Raw genomic sequence first — 17,352 nt, 5'->3', positions numbered from 1 at the left:
ACATTAAAGTGTCCCACCTAAAAGGAGCCACGTATACTTCCCTATAGCATTGTTCGTACATTTCCAATCACAATTCCTTGATGTACCTTCCCTGCGGTCTCTTTGACCTAACCACCTCGTATTTAGGCATCGTAAAATGCATGAATACGCCTGCATTTCATTTGACACCTTGCAAGGTTGTGTGTGACATGTGATCCCACAATAATCTATACATGAAATCAAGTTGAGCAACAAGCTGTAGATAAACAAATTCCCGGGCTTGAAACTAAAATTGTATTGTGACTTCATGACATCACAGACAACAAACACAAACATCTCTGAAGACCCAACTAACAGAGCATAGAACAGACTAAATCCCCCGGCCATAAGATTGATCTATGACCTACAACAATACAGTATTCCGGGCTTTGCATGGTTGACATCGCTGTCGTGATGAATGGGGGAATGTAGGCCGCAAATGTAAAGCACTTTGAGTGGCCACTGGTTTGTAAAGAGCTAAATAAATGCAGTAGGCCTACATTTACCATATCACCAAATATATATATATATATATATATTATAATTTTCTAACACAATCATGTGTGGCTATAGTAATAACAACTGCAAATTTGTATTTAAATAGCTTCAAGCAGGCCGATATCTTCTGAAAAACTGTGTGTTCTGTCAAAAAAAAAACTTGCCTTGGGCCATTGACGAGCATAAAAGCAAGAAAAAGAACCGCACATCTTTTGTTGATCTGCTTCTTTCTAAAGGAATCACATATAAGGTGTAAACCTTAGAGGCTGGTAGGCATGGATAAAACTAAGGTTAAAACTATTATTTAAGGTCTATTGGATTAACAAACGACGAAGTAAACTCATGGAGGAAAGTCAGCCAGACGTCTTCCTTTCATCTTTACTTTGTACTTTGACTTTGAGGCAAAACCACAACAGAGAGACATATCATTGTAAAGCTATGCTGGGATTACGCAAAGCCCTTCTTATCTGCTGCAATCGGCTGTGACCAGACGTAAACCTGCATCAAGTCAGAGGGTTGGTTCATCAATGGTTCATCAATGAATAGCGCAATACCTTTCCATGATTGTGCCCTGTACAAAGAACAGAACCCGATTTGCTAGTGACTTGTTACAAAGTTAATTAGCTTATCCATATCCCTACCCAATCATCAAAGCATTATCTGCCTATAATAACTGTGTATTCCGATCAATTTATGTGTGGCTTGTTTAATTCTGAATTAATAGATTTGTCCCGGCAGTGTTAAATGGTGTTGGGAGCAATCAAATATAAAGTCTCGAAACATAATTCAAAGTCAGTAGGCTTACTTGCAACTCATATAAGGTCAACAACTAAACAGCTTCTGTGCTTTATTCAGCCTGTTTTAGGATGATATCATATAAATCAATGAAATGGCTTTGAAATAGCTTGCAGCCAACAGGAAAGAAATGAAACGAGGAATATTACGGAGCTGGCCTTCTCCAGTACCCCAGTACTCCAGTACCCCAGTACTCCAGTACCCCAGTATCCCAGTACTTCTCAGCCCTCGATGGAAGGGGGTTAAAGGGGGTGTATCATCAGACCCTGGTGCAACTGGCAACAGGCAACATGTGTACAGGGTATGTTTCAAGGATTCGATGTTGAAACACTGGGTCGCTAATAATTACATCAGTAATTATTGTGGTACGAAATGGTCAAATGTGTTTACTTTCTCTACAGTTGATAGGGAGACTTTGCCGTTACTGCAAGGGCACACTTTCATATCACTGTCCCCTACAGAGGTAGCAGTGAAGCAACCTGTTGCAACGGCATCTCATCCTAGGCTGCTGATCATGGATTTCTTGATGCTAAATACATTTATTTAGATAGAGCTTTGGGGGTACAGTTTTGCCCTTTGTTGCCAAGTTTATCCAGCTTTTAATTTGCAAATCTTAACACAGAAAGTGAGGACACTGGCTGCAATTGATGTATCTTTATTAACTTGCTAATGGTGTCGGCACATTGAACAAATAACTGCTTCAGGTGCAGGACATTAGAACTTGTGATGTAGTACAAAATAAATTAGTGGAGAAAATACAGTGATGGTCACAAGTCATCCGCAAAAGTATGTAAAATTATTTACCGTAAATGGTTCTTTATTTGAATACAATCCCATTCAGCCAATGAAGCATTTGCAGCAAAAAAAGGCTACACAGAAGCAGTTTCAATTGACACTGCTTACACATATACAAGAAGCCTCGCTTATTATCTTATAGTTTGTATATTTTACAGAAACATTTCATAATACTGAGTTCTACTCTTGAAATTGAATCAATGGTTGCCTTTACTTGAATATCATTGAAAGATACAAAAACCTCAATCAACTCAAATACTTATATGGCACAGTATAATCTGCCCTCTATTAAACAACGCATGTATTCCCCAAGTTAAGGACGTAGGGATTGTCAGAATGAATATGCGAGAGAAAGTGAGAGAGAGAATACATAAAAAAGCTTCGGTTTTATCAAGGGAGTTTCTTTAGATGTCATCTGATTTTTTATATACAAATGTTTTCTTTATAGGAAAACCACTGCCCTTTAGACAGATCATGTGGAGGCAAAAGCACCGTGGAGGTATGGGGTGTTTGAGCGCCACAACCAGGAGCCACAGCCATGTGATTCCAATAAATTTAAGCATTTTGTTTCCATGATGATAATTACAGGACCCTATTTTACCACCAGGTGTGAGTGTGATTACAAGCCATAAAGTCTGTCACAAAGATTTAACATAATTAATTAACAATGAATACGTTTTATATCATGTTGTTTTATCAATTACGTCAAATACATATTATATTAATATATTTAGCACCTTATATTAGCCTAGTGGCAAGATTAGTTTTTCTTTGTTTTGCTTCCGTTTTTGTTTCCGGTTTGGTATGCGAAAGGCTCCGTTAGGATGCCATCCCCCTATGCTCTACATTGCTGTGCATGACAGAAAAAGGAAATACATTCTATTCAAATTGCAAAAATACACTGAACACTAAACTATTTAGTATTAACACCAACTATGTGTATATATAAAAAAAAAAAATGACTTATACTATTTTCAACTGCAATTTAAAGCAAAAGGTTCAAGCCAGTATGGATGGAAGGAGCTTCCTTGGTAATGCACTCAGCAGTTGATCTACATTGAAAAGAGGTTCCCACTTTTAATATAAAAACCACATCCTTGACCTTCCAGCTTCTATTACCGTACTGAATCATCAATTAGCCTGGATTTAAATGGTATTGTGTGGTTTAAAAACTGTCAGAGAATGCAGAATGTAAAGGCCTACCATAAAACATTTATAACTAACTTCTAACCTTAATAAATGTTGGCTAACCTTAATAAGTGGCGTTGGCAGTTACTACCTAGGTGTATGTTTGACTGGAGGCACTTTCTCTATGAAGGCTAATAAGCTTTCCCATTTCGGTCCAGCAGCACAACATCAGAGATAAAAAAAAAATTAACTGCTGTTAAAATGATGCCCACACCAACAATTGATAACAAATTTGGTTTGGTATGTTTTAAAATTCTTTAAAACAAAATAAAAATCGGAAATAAAACAAAAACATGAACCCATCAAATTGGGTTAAAAAAATAACAATTCAACGTACAAAGGCAAATTAATTTGACAAAATACATCTTTGTTATGGTGTTCATCTAGCCTGGCTCCGCCCGCCTAAGTACTTCCGCTCAATTTGAATTTCCCTTCAGTACTAGGTCTGGACCTGCTGTATGTAATTTGGTTTTCTGGGGCCGCCACAGCGGCGCCCAATCAGCGAACTGAGAACAATGGCGATAAAGTCGTGCGCCAGTTTGAGTTGTTGTTGTAGTTCGGTAGTTGATTTACAGTGTGCAATTTTTCCCTGATAAATTAAATTCGACGAACAAAACCTGTAGCTGTCGTTGACGGACATTTTCGTGCAGAGGCGCAAGGTGTTTGGTTTGTGTACAACCTGCGCGTGATTCCCGGCGCATGACATACGTCACAACCAAACGTTAGCGATTGGTTATGGCAGATCCAGAGTGGCACTGGGCAGATCCAATCATTTTAAACAGACACCCGCCTTCAAGTGAGTTAACGTTTGTCAATTGATTAGGTCCAGACTCTCTGTACAAATGAAATGAAATGAAGTGAAGTACAAGAGTCTGGTAGAACCAGGCTAGTGTTCATCGGCCTCGATACATAAAATCTTTGATCATTTCTTTACTGTTCATTTAAAAACATCAAACTAAATTTACTTTAGCATGTTTGATTCTGTTTTTTACACAAGATGTCCTGCGTACGAATAGAGGACACTCCATAAAAGAAAACGGACTTGATTCAAAGTGCAACAAGAAAATACGAGGGGGGAAGGTCAAAAATCGTCCGCAGTATTAACAAAACATAGAAAGTTTGATATGAGTTGTAAAGTTCAAACTACCATATTAGTCATGTTCATAGCATGACCAATATGGGGTTATGATAGAACTGTGTGAGGTACATCACATTTTGACTCTCATGTGTTACAGTACAAAGTTTAAAAGTCAAGTAACTAAAAACAAATCATACTGCTAAAGAATAAATGCATCAAAATGTATTTATAATCTATATTTAGCTAATGTATTTGGCATGAAACATTTCCATTTAAGCATTGCACTATTGGACCTGGGACCAGTTCATGTCGTTTTACAGCGTTAAAATGATAAAAATAAACTATGCAATAAAACCACCACAATTAAAAAAAAATCCAGCAGTTTTGTACACAATAACCAACAGATAAAATGAGTTGTGATCCGGCTAATAAAATTGGCTGGCTTGAGTTTGTAAAGGTCCCCACCCTTTCAAACCCCTTTCCATGCCATGGTTTACTGCAGCATGTAGGAGGGGGAGAGGTTATGGCTGTGAGGGGTGTTGTTGCGTATGATAAGCTCCATGATCGCGCTGTAGGTTCCCGTGGCAAACCCGATCAGGCCCACACCGCTGATGATCACGTTCTTTGTGATCACCAATGGTGAGAGCCCGTCCGTATGGAAGGTCAGCATCTCCAGTAGCGGTGGGAAAATGAGCGCCAGGAAGCTACTGCTGACCGAACCAACCAATGAGATCACAAGGTCCAGCTCTGGGATCAGCACCGCAAGGCAACCTGGGTTACAGAGAGAGAGAGAGGGGGGGGGGGGGAGAGTTATTTGGGCCGGCTTGATTCCCCTTACTTTAATTGGCTGTCGGGGACCCCACAAGTCTGATTCACAAATGTAGCACGCACACACACACACACACACACACACACACACACACACACACACACACACACACACACACACACACACACACACACACACACACACACACACACACACACACGTGTCCTCTCTCCATTCTGTTGTAATCTTTGCACTTTGAGATTTCTGAATGTAAAGTGCTCTACAAATTAAATATATTATTATTATTATTACTCCCCTGAGTGGCGGGGGGCCGAGGAGATGAGGGAGATGGGGGGGTCGGCGGGAGTACAACGCTAAATGGCAAATCATTTCCTGTGTTTTTCTACACTCTAATTGCGAAGTCGGGGATTGAAAAAATGATGAATCTAGGAAAAGCGCAAGATAAATGATGAGGGGAGGATTTTCCGCTTGTTTAAGCCTGGTTTCATGAATAAATACATATTAATCCGTTTCTGGACGCAAAATTGCTGCTGCACTTTTCTAATGCCTCAACAAACACACACAAAAACATTTCTTTTTTTCATGCCGTAAGTATTCGATTAAATAATCATGAGATTTCAAAAATAAATATGTGAATTGATTTTGCAAAGCATTGAGGTTACGTTTAGCTTTCTGGTAAGCCTCCCTCTCCCCACAGATAAGACCTAGGAGGGGATCTGTTTGGAAAATAGTGATCGTAATTATAATTTTAAATGATATACATAAAATATAAACCTCCTTTAAATAGTTACTTATCAATTGAAAATGCGTTTGTATACATTCTCCTTGCACCTTGAGATGTCTCCCTACCACTCTCTAACTGAAAGATGTCAAGGTAGTTTGAATTTCCATTGCCACTGTAGGCACTGAGTCTGATACTAAGGCCAAGCCAATCCACCGACTTCTTTGTTGCGTAGATTCCATTTAAGCCGTCTTGCAGATGTGTCTACCGCCCGTTAGTGTATTGCAAATTAACTTGGCCTCTTCCACCATTGCTGACTACAGCCATGGCCAATCCTTAAAGAGATACTTCACCGGTGGGAATATGAAGGTTTTATGAATTAAATAATTCAATGCATTATAAATGTGATTTTATTTTTTTAATCGGTTCATCCTAGCCTGAAAAAAGGCAGAAAGTGAGTGTTTTCATGGTCTCTCTGGCTCAAAGTAAGAAAACCTCCAACTACCACAGTGCATTGCGCTCGCTGCCCCGCCCACCTGTCGGTCTCCCATCCCCCTCATTCCCCCTCAGTACGCGAGCTCCCGCCCCCTCTCATTCCTTATTGGTGGAAAAATTTGCCACCAAAAGTGTGTTGTAGTCCTCGGCCCTTCTAGCGGGACAAGAGGTTTCTCCCGAAATGACGCGTCATTTGACGTCATTTCGGGAGGAAATTAGATGAGAAAAAATGGGCCAAGGGGAGACTGGTTTAGACTGATATTTATTTATATATTTATTTATATTACAATAGCGATTTTATAATGATAGAACGCCGGTTCTAAATGGGTGAAGTATCCCTTTAACTCTTCACGCGATAACTCCCCCCTCAACTTGGTTTTCTTTGTTGTCAATGCCCAAAAAGTAAACAGTGAACCTGTAAGAATCATGTTCACTCATTGCCTTATTGAAGATGTTATAAATCGCTGCCTGTATCTTCCAATGATCATGCTCTAAATTAAATCAAAACTTTGCTGTCAAGAAATGTCCTAAAATACAATTATTTTCATCTGAAACCAAGCTCGCTATTAAGTTCAGAGGGGTTTAGGGTAGGAATAAATGTGTTGATTCCGAATTTAAAAAGGAATCAACTCTTGATTTAAAAAGTCGATTCTAAATGGAGTCATTGGTCGGGACACTGAATTGATCACACCTCCCAGTACTTAAGTGGAAACCTCAGGCACTTTAATCACCGCTATCGCTCACACCTGCTCTGAGATAGCGGGCAACAAGGCGATTAGTATCTGAGAACATTAGCATGGTGTTGACGCGAGAGTCGCAGGTCTGGCTGACTTTCAGATGGAGCATTCGGTCACTGATGACTCTTTCTTCTATCGACGAAGGACGGTATAAGACACGATGCGTCGTCAAGCATTACAATACACACTGCTAGCCACACAGGAATAACAGACAAACACCTTAAAAGGTGGTAAAACGCACTTTGTCAAGCAGTCAGGGCTGTACGCCGTTCTTCTCAATATTACGTATTCACTTAACAATGACTATCCTGACTGTTAGAACACAACCCAACAGACAACCCTCTACTCTCTAGTAGAAGAAATGCCTCACTGTCTAACCTTAGAGAAAACTCGACACAAAAAAATAAGTTCGCTCTCTAACCATAAAGTAAACATGACCCTCTAACCATAAAGTAAACTGACCCCACCGGCTATCCCCACAGAGAACATCTCTGCAAGAAAGACTGTCTAACCCAGGGGTCGCCAATGTGCAGTGGAGCCCTGGCGGGAACGCAACAGATCAGTGGGTATTTCATCAGGAATTTTGCATGAGAATTTCTCCCCCAAAAAAAAAAAAAGTGTTCACTTTCTCTTAGGCCCCGTCCACACGAAGCCGAAACAGGCGAAACCGTTACGGTTTCGATCGATCCGGTTTCGGAGTATCTCCGTAAAGACGGAGTCAAGCGAAACCGGGTAGATCTGTAGAAACGCTGTAATACACATTCCAGGCCCATAAGAGGCGCTGCTTCTGCTACAGAAATCTTTGTTGTTGTGAGTTCTGAGACTCCGCGGGCTTAACAGTCATTGGCTAGAGGGTCGAGGGGTGGGGCGATGACGTCATGGTTTACGGTTTCAGTCGGTTTCAGGCGTCCACACGATTCCAAAACGAAACCGGGTAGATTTGAAACCACCTCCGAGGGTGGTTTCAGAAGGTTTTTTTTTTTTTCAAATTTAATAATTTTAACAGAATCTAAAATAATATGCTCCTCAAAAAAATTCGCGAATATGGCTCTGCCAGACAAAAAAACGGTCTCGACACCCTGTTCGAACCCCAAAGACAACCACGCCATCCCCAGTAGGGTGTGTTTGCTGTCCGGCATCTGTCCTCCCTCATGTTGGTGTTACCCCCCCTATGCTGCAGGCAGCGGGGGAAAGATCTAACGCTAGACACAGCCCCCTCACAACGCGTTGCGGTGCCGTTCTGCCCCTGCTGCTTTGTGTGTCTCTACTCCCAGTTGCTTTGTGGCTAATCCCAGTGCTGCCGTGGCGCCGCCGGATAACTTTAAAGAGCAGTAGAGTCGAGGTACCAGCGGGTTTCTCTCTCTGGATAGCCTGGAACGGCCTTGGGTTCCCTTCAGCAGACCTAACTTTCTTGATCTCTAGGGATCCTGTCGGTACACATGGGGGCCGACAGGCCTGAAACTCCTCTCTCTCTCTCTCTCTCTCTCTCTCTCTGTAATCTCCCTCTTTCTTAACTTGTACCTATTCAAAGCCAAAGCCCCTTGCCCAGAGTCCACAGCGCCATTCATCACTCTACATGTCCCCCCGCTCCCCCTATACGAATGCAAAGGCTTGCCTTCAGATTTTAAAAATAGGACTGCTTTTATTTATTTGTATGAGCTTATCAATATGCGCAAGCAGGAACCTTTGAACATCAGCAAATTTGCATCTGCATGATTCCCTATAGGTTCCGATGAGCAGAAGGACTGTCTGATGTAAGGTATGACTCTGTAGCTTTACTAGATGAAGCAGTTCTGTGTGGCGCAGCTCCCTGAATAACTCGGGTTAGAGCTCTTCCTATGCTAGCATTCTAGAGCTCAACGCTAACATTCTAAACTTCTACATTAACATTCTAGACCAGTGGTTCGCAAACTTTTCAACTCGTGTATCCCACTTCTCAGGCACAAAAACTTGAACATGAAACAACACATAAATAATGAATGTGGTCGGTTGGCAGTGTAAACATGAACATTAAAAGGGTGCAAATACTCACAATTTAGTGAGAAACATGGGCCTGCGCTGCGCTTCATGCAACTGCTAATTTCTCCCTACAAAGACGGTGAATCCCATTAAAACTATTGTCTGGCTTTCGGAATTGAAACTTGCTCAGGGTGGGAAAATAATTTGTTCGCTTTTTTAGCTCTGCAGTAGCATTTTGGGGCTCTGCTATAGGTTTTCCACACTGCAAACAGATTTGATTTGATTTGATTCAGCACCACCCGCTATGTTTTGTCATGGAGCATTGCAAGCAAAGCAGACATAAGTATTTCTATGTGTTACTATACATGCTGCTAGACCGCGTGTGTGACTAAAGTCAGCGCTCATGGTTCACTGTACTGTATTAAATTATCAAAAGGTTAACAAAGACAAGAAGGATCAAGGCCAGTATATGAATGGATGTTGGACAATCTGGTTCTTCCCAAAGCATTACTTAAAATTGCCTGGTAGCCTCTTAAACAAGCATCTAAAAACAACACTTCGCTAAGTAACATCACATTTACTTGAGGCTTGGCTGATTCAATTGTCAGGTTCATTAGGTAGTCAGGCTTAGCCAAAGCACCCTTCAAAAAAATTGAATACAGAAGTGAATTGCCATTATCTGAACTACAAAGGCCTAGCCTATCAGCATATCTGATAATGTAGTCCATTGTGTTCTATGATCCAGAATGATTTAGCGTCTATCTACTGCGCTAGATTTGTGCAGAGAGTTGACTGATGAACCTAAATTTGCTAGGAAAGTAGCAAGATAAACTAGGAACATAGCTTGATTCTAGCTAAGAACAAAGCATTATCCAGCTACTTCGAGGAAAGTCGCTGGATTCAAGCCAGGAACTAGCCAAGAGAGTATACCTGGCAGAGCAATATACCCTACGCAACGCAATGCAAATTCGATGTGAACATGTTTGAGGCTTTTATTAAATCCTGGACAATTTTGAAAGTCCGCGCGGACACATTTTTAGGTCACAAAAGAGGACATGTCCGGGCAAAAGGAGGTCACCTGGTCATCCTACTGTACGGGGAACCCACTTGATACCCACCTGTTCCACTGTTAGAAAAAAATAGCGGTGCAACTTGGTGGGCGTTATCCTGGTCATTTCTCTGGGTGAGAAGTACAAGTGTGGCGTATGAGCGGGGAAACTGGCTGAAGTGCGTGTGTCTCACGCCCGATACGTGAGACTTGAGAGCCCTGCTTACAGGTGAATAATACACACCGACAGGTAAATATGAGCCACAAGTAAACGTGACTTACAGGTGAATATAACGAGCAAAGCCCGCATGAGCAGGCCCACGGCGATCCTCCGACGATGGCCTGAGACGCGGTCGACCACGGGCGGGATCAGGATCTCCGCCGGCACGTAGAACTGAAGGGCGAAGGTGATGAAGATCCCAAAGCTGTAGAGGAGCTTCACGATCTGGTACATCCTGCAAAGAGGGGTGGGTGAGAGAACAGCGATTAATACGAATACCGTTAGGGGTAGTCGTCTGGCGGTTAGGGTGTTTGACTCCTAGCTGCCAGGTCCCCTATCAAGATCCCCTACCTGCTCCTTAAATACATGTATCTTTAATCAGTTGTAATTAACTTTGGATTAAAAAGTCAGATAGCAAATCGGAAGGCAAAGAAAATTTTGCTTGAGGGGGTACCAAACATTACATGTTTAAATATCTTGCAGACTTGCATGACAATTAATAACCGGTGAAAAAAGAACAGTTCATTGGTGCCAAGGGGGTGTGTCATTGATCCCCGGGGCACATCCTTGTCTGTTAAGATATACAGTCATCTCAGTGAGGCTGTGAGAGGGGAATAGGCATTTAGAAGGACACAGGTAGCCAATACTGGAAGGGCCCCCTGCTGGGAGAAGCAGTCGCAAAGACAATCAGCTGGAAGAGGCTTTGAGAGATGAATGAAGCATCGAATTCTGTATGTTGCCACTCAAGAGATAAGTGGCTCACCATCAGCCTTTTGATTTGCTAGCTCACTGGGTAGCCAATATACTCACCTAATCGAATGAGTTATTCAAAACACAAATGCATTGGCAGTGGCACACACATTGGCATGAGCACTCAAACACGCTTACACACACACACATGCTCACATGCACACGCATACGCATTGACTCGCGCACACACACACACACACACACACACACACACACACACACACACACACACACACACACACACACACACACACACACACACACACACACACACACACACACACACTAACACAACCGTGCATTGCATCCCTGCAGTATCAACAAAACATGAAACAAGTGAATCCATTAAAAAACAGAGGGACAGATTCAGCTTTTTCCGGGAGTTTACCCGAGCGTGCAAGGCGAACCATTGTGCTTTATCGAGTGGTGTGCACGTGCATGCTAAATTGAAATCAAAAGGAAGAGCTGAACCATGCATGAAATGCTCAGCTTTAATCAATTTTATTTGAAAGGCTCAAGGCTAAATTTGTTTTGGCACAGCTGGTGCATGCTTGGAAATGAATTGACAATATCCAATCTGTATTCATCTATATAATCCCACGTTACAATACAAACAACAAATGTAGGGGAAAAAAATCATAACTTGTAGTAGTTAGTTGTAGTAGTTGTATTAACATGTGACTGCATACAAATGTGTCAACAGACATGGTGACTAATGTATGATAGTAAGCATTATTGGCCCTTAACACTAATATTCAGAAACAACACTGCCTCAAAAGGCTATTGGCCTAAGCAACACCAGTAGAGGCATATACTTTTCCCTGAACTTTTAAAGTTTGCAAACGTGCAAAAACATAATTCGATATTTATGTGGCATTCAGTTGAATTGCGTTTGTCTCACGCCGAATGTGTGAGACTTGAGAGCCCTAATGGAATGTTTAATTAATGTAATAGTAATTCATTATTCTCAGTGCATGATTTGGCTTATCAATATTTTAAGTTTTGCTTTCTTTGTAGTAGTATCTTACCAGCAGTCGGGGAGCATTGAATGCTAGAATGACGTTAGCACAATCTTAGCACACACATTTATAGCTGAAGGTTGAAAGATCACCCGCAGTTGAGAGAAGTGACGGAGCCTGACATTTGAATGATCATAGCATGACATTAGTGCTTATGTAATTTAAGCACATAAGCTACCCCCACATAGCCACAAGGGAGCAGGATCAAACACATAATTACTAATAATTACTATACATAGCCACAAGGGGAGCAGGACCAACATACAAGCTGTAATAACTACTCCAGCCACAGATGGCAGCACCTTTAGACAGGTGAGGAAGCCGGAGCCAATACGTCACATAGGCCACGCCTACTCGATACAAACGCAGAGCGGGAGTCAGATGAGGTCAGGAACACATGGTAGTCACGTTGGTAGCCCCTTCGCTAGTAGATAGGTCAGCTGTATGTCGCTCCACGCGCGTGTTAAATACAATTCCCCTCCTTTTGCTTCATAGTTACCATACCGAAATACCTTAACAAATAAAGTGAGTTAAAAGCGATCCGGTTTGGACTACCTTCTTCAAGGACACGGCATTAGCATGAAATAAGTTCTGCGTTAGCGGGTTGGTGGCTCACCAGCAGTTGGGGAGGTTAAGGGTGATGCTGCCAGCGATCGTGTCTCCGAAGCACAGGTACCCCACTGTGCCCAGACTGATGTAGAGGAAGGTGACCACTCCCATCCCAGTGTAGAGCACCCTGCCGAAGCCCTCGGGCTTCTGCATTTTGTTCTCAAGGGGAAGGACCTGCGGATGGAATCGCAATAGGAAGCGAGTGTGTGGACTGTCCGGCAAAACAGGTGCCAGTGGTTATTATGCATCTATAGCTACAACAGGAACAACAGAAAATATGAGATAACGTAGTAACTTTATTTATACCAGAGAGGGGGGGGGACAGAAAACACTGACGTAGAACCTGTATACATCTTATTGAAAATTACTGTTCTGTAAATAATGTAATGTAAAAATATCCTTTCATCATAATAATCCTCTTATCTCATCAGAATAAATCTCTATAGTTATTGTTGCTTTTTACCACTCCGATGCCCTCGAAGGCAAAGATGGCCATGCCAAAGAAGAGCGGGTAGTCCTTGGCTTTTCCCACCAAGGGCAAGGTGATTGGGAGTTCGATGTTCTGGAAACAGGAAACAGGGAACAGAAATGTTGGTTAGCTTATTGGAGGAGGAACTACTAAGCACATGCAATCATTAGAGCGGGCAGGAGAGTAGAATGGTTGGCGTACTGCGGTCCAACCCAAAGGTCCAAATTCGGAAAGCCTCTTTGAAAAAGACTCCCGACCCTGTTCCCGCTCAGCAATGCCACCCGTTGGATGGAAGCATCTGATGATTGACTCAATAGCAAATCGAGTTGTTTTCACCTATTTGGTTCCAGATCATACCACTGCGCTCCATTCATTGTCCTTCCTTCAACTGAAGCAACACTCACCAACATCAACAGACCGGGGGGGCCATGTATAAGTGGGACAGGCCTTGTTCACCTCGCTGAGGGTTTTTGAGCAAGGCACCACCGTATCTTTCGAAGATAAAGCTGCATTTTCTATAAGCTGCAGGAGCGGTAAAATGAGGTAGCTTTCAAAATACCACAAAAAATAACACCACTCCATAGAATAAGCCACATCTTATTACAAATCTTTGCCCACATCCCAAATACTTGCATGTAGCGCCCAATGCTGTCATAAACCTGTTACAAAATTGTTGAAATACATTACAACTGTGCCGTGTTGCCGGCCAACCGATGGTTGAGTCCGACTCACGGACTCAACCATCGTTAAGAGTAGGTGGGTAATTGGAGATAAAGCAGATTCGAGCTTTCGTAAAACCCGAAACCTTTTCACTGATTAAGAAAACAAGGCATCTCTTAGGTTTCAGGCAATACATTTAGACGAAGAGGCTTCCTTCCGTCAGTTCTGAAGTGACTCCACGATTCCAATTCCTTTTCTTAACAAGGTTATCTTTTACCCCAGACTCTAATGTGAATGAGAATAATATGGACTTAACATCTTGGCGTCATTCATTTGGGACTGCAAAATTGATACAAGCCTCTGCTTTATTTGTGAAAAATATGGCATTTCTGAAGGCGTCTTGAAAACAAATCATACCATGTGCCCCACATTTAAGTCGAGATTGAGAAATTTCATTGCAAGTGTTTTCAATTAGCAAGCCTAATGCTAATTGAAAACACTGGGATCATGAATAACCGCAGTGGGGAACACAACATTCAGTCAGGGAATACATCTTAGACAACTTCTCTGGAATTCCTTTCTCAGGTCGTTTATCATAGAAGCTCTTAACCTGTCTCGTTATTTATTCGTTCGTCCTCATCCTCTCTCCCTCTCTCTTTCAGAGCAAAGCTCTCTCTGCATGATGGATTATTTATCCGGGTGGGAAACAGGGAAGGGATAGTGTCTCTGTCAGGAAGAATTCTCCTTTCATCCATTAAACCCAGGAACCGAATCATCAGGGACCCGGGATTCAGACTGGTCCAGGGAGGAGTGCATTTTGTCAGTCCAAGAGAAATTCACGGTTGAGCGAACGGAGGCCATGATCAATATGGCCTATTTGAAACGTTGGATGATGGAATTATCTATTGTTAGTTCTGTATTGAGATTCGGAGAGGCTATTAAAACATTATTTTAATACTTTGGTGGCGCCTTTACATCGGTGTCCAGTGTGAGAATCGAATCGGCAAGACTGACAGAGAAAGACTTTAAACGCACTGGTTGTATTAATAATAATATCTACAAGTTGTTATAGGGTTCTGGCGGTCTATTCAGTTGGGTCCTTTGTAATAAGAGGTTTCGATTTTATTAATGAATGTATTATGCAACTTTTTAAATGATAAAACAGGGCCGAAAGACACCAATAAGCTCTACTGTCCACAAAGCAATCCTCAGTGATATAGTTTATAGTTAGTTATAGATATAGTTGATTTTGGGATTTGGAAAAAGGAAAAACAAAAAGTGGGTCAAATTGATTGATTGATTATTTTTATTTGATTCATATATATATATATATATATATAATTTGATATGAATCAAATTGTGATCTCAGGCCTGCTGTACCTACCACTGAGCTGAGACCAAATAAAAAAACTTCAAAAGCGGAATTTAGTTACATGTGTAGGGTCATGCAGGGGTCATAACATTTTCAAGGATGCCTGCTGACTTGTAATTGAGTAATTAACTTGCGTTTTATTGTGTGTAGTTGTGTTGTGTGTAACAGTTACAAGGTAGGGTCAGATGATGAGATTGTTTGTAGTTGTGTTGCTTAGAATTGTGCTTAGTTTGGTTGCATTGCTGGGTTGAATTTTGTGTAAATGCATTGTGTGGCTGTGTCCTATGTGGTTGTGCGTTATCATAAGAGAGTAGTAATAAATGAGTACCAGTCTGTGTTGTATAGCTTGGTTGTGTAGCTGTGGTGTATGGTGCGTAGTTGCGTTTGTTTTTTTTTCTCACAATAAGGAAGTAGAAGTAAATGAGTACCAGTCGTTGTAGTTTTGTTGTGTAGCGGTGTTGCATTGTGTGTGTGTCGTTGCGTTGGGGTTGTGTGTTACCGTGAGGGAGTAGTAGTAGATGAGGACCAGGCTGGCGCACATCACCAGGTTGGCGAGCAGCGAGAGGGGCGCCATGTACTTGAGGTTGGGGGTGAAGACGAGGAGGACGAAGGCGGGCAGGAAGAAGAGCATGTAGACGCGGGAGTCAAAGCTCGTGCCCGCCAGCGCCGTCTGGTTGGTGGGGTTCACCTGGCAGTCCCAGGTGGTGGCGTTGGCTGCCTCCACCACCTGTCAGAGTGGAGGAGGAGCAGGGAGAGGGAAGAGGATGCGGGAAGGAGGGGGAGGGGGGAGGGGGGAGGGGGGAGGGGGGGAGGGGGGGAGAGGAAGGTTGTGAGAAGAAGATGAGGCATTTGACAAAATGATATGTTTATTAAACCTTTATTTATCCAGCTCTAAGTCTAATTGAGATTTAGGCAAAGAGGGCAGCATCAAACAAACAAGTACGCACAAGGTTTCTTACAAACAAAAACGCACAATTTAAAACACACTTTTAGGAAGAGTAGAGATCACAAAGAAGTGATAGATCTAACTGTACAGTTCCCGGTTATAGCCATGTACTGCCACCTAGTGGTGAGTAAGTATACCTCACATTATATACATACCGTACACTAAAAGTTTGGGTCATCCAGACAATTTCATGTTTTCCATGAAAACTGACTATTATTTAAAAGTTTTCAGCTGTGCTAACATAATTGCCCATGGGTTTTCTAATCAGCAATTAACCTTTAAACACGGTTAGCCAAACAATGTACCATTAGCACACAGGAGTGATGGTTGCTGGAAATGGGCCTCTGTACACCTACTCTGATATTCCATTAAAAATCAGCCGTTACAAGCTAGAATAGTCATTTAGCACAGTGACAATGTCTAGACTGTAATTCTGATCAATGTAATGTTAAACACGTTGAAAACACAGTGCTTTTTTTTTAAAAAATAAGGACATTTCTAAGTAACCCCAAACATGGCCCAATATCATAATTCACATTATGTTTCTTGTGGATGGGTAGATAATTAAAGTTTATACCCATGGACCTGCATTAATGTGTGTGTGCTTGTTGTGATTCTGTGTGGTACAGTGTTTGTAGGTGTGTGGCTGTGACTGACCTGCTTGATGTTGTCACTGAGGAAGACGAAGTACACACAGCAGAAACCCAACTGGGTTATGATGAGGAACAGATTTACCATCCATCTGTGAGAGAGAGAGAGAGAGAGAGAGAGAGAGAGAGAGAGAGAGAGAGAGAGAGAGAGAGAGAGAGAGAGAGAGAGAGAGAGAGAGAGAGAGAGAGAGAGAGAGAGAGAGAGAGAGAGAGAGAGAGAGAGAGAGAGAGAGAGAGAGAGACAGACAGACAGACAGACAGACAGACAGACAGACAGACAGACAGACAGACAGACAGACAGACAGACAGACAGACAGACAGACAGACAGACAGACAGACAGACAGCAGAACAACAGCAATACAACACAATGGTAGTTGAGATAAAGTGCAACGACAGTGTGCCATTAATAATATCAGATCTGCAGATCCATGCTATTTAGAATTTAAAATGACAATAGTGGTCCTCGTACATGGTCTACATAGAAGCAGGCACCCTAAAACGACGAACACGGCGATACAGCAACAAATAATTATG

The 17,352-nt window shown here is 42.0% G+C and overlaps 1 protein-coding gene across 3 annotated transcripts in view; it reads right to left on the bottom strand.

The window, feature by feature from the left end:
* Positions 1-1,868: 1,868 nt before the first annotated feature.
* The window catches only part of slc36a1 (solute carrier family 36 member 1), a 23,808-nt gene continuing 8,324 nt past the window's right edge, over positions 1,869-17,352 (bottom strand). For all 3 annotated transcript variants that reach the window (XM_056600058.1, XM_056600056.1, XM_056600057.1), the window contains exons 7-12: positions 16,825-16,909; positions 15,721-15,948; positions 13,184-13,282; positions 12,728-12,894; positions 10,405-10,577; positions 1,869-5,143 (exon numbers count right to left, since the gene is read on the bottom strand). In XM_056600058.1, the coding sequence (XP_056456033.1) occupies positions 4,866-5,143; positions 10,405-10,577; positions 12,728-12,894; positions 13,184-13,282; positions 15,721-15,948; positions 16,825-16,909 (1,030 nt within the window). In that variant the 3' untranslated portion in view covers positions 1,869-4,865. The remainder of the gene's footprint in view (positions 5,144-10,404; positions 10,578-12,727; positions 12,895-13,183; positions 13,283-15,720; positions 15,949-16,824; positions 16,910-17,352) is intronic.

Source organism: Gadus chalcogrammus, chromosome 10 (genome assembly GCF_026213295.1).
Source record: "Gadus chalcogrammus isolate NIFS_2021 chromosome 10, NIFS_Gcha_1.0, whole genome shotgun sequence".
NCBI lineage: Eukaryota > Metazoa > Chordata > Actinopteri > Gadiformes > Gadidae > Gadus > Gadus chalcogrammus.
Note: the sequence above shows the minus strand (reverse complement) of the source record. Positions and strands in the feature narration are given on the sequence as shown.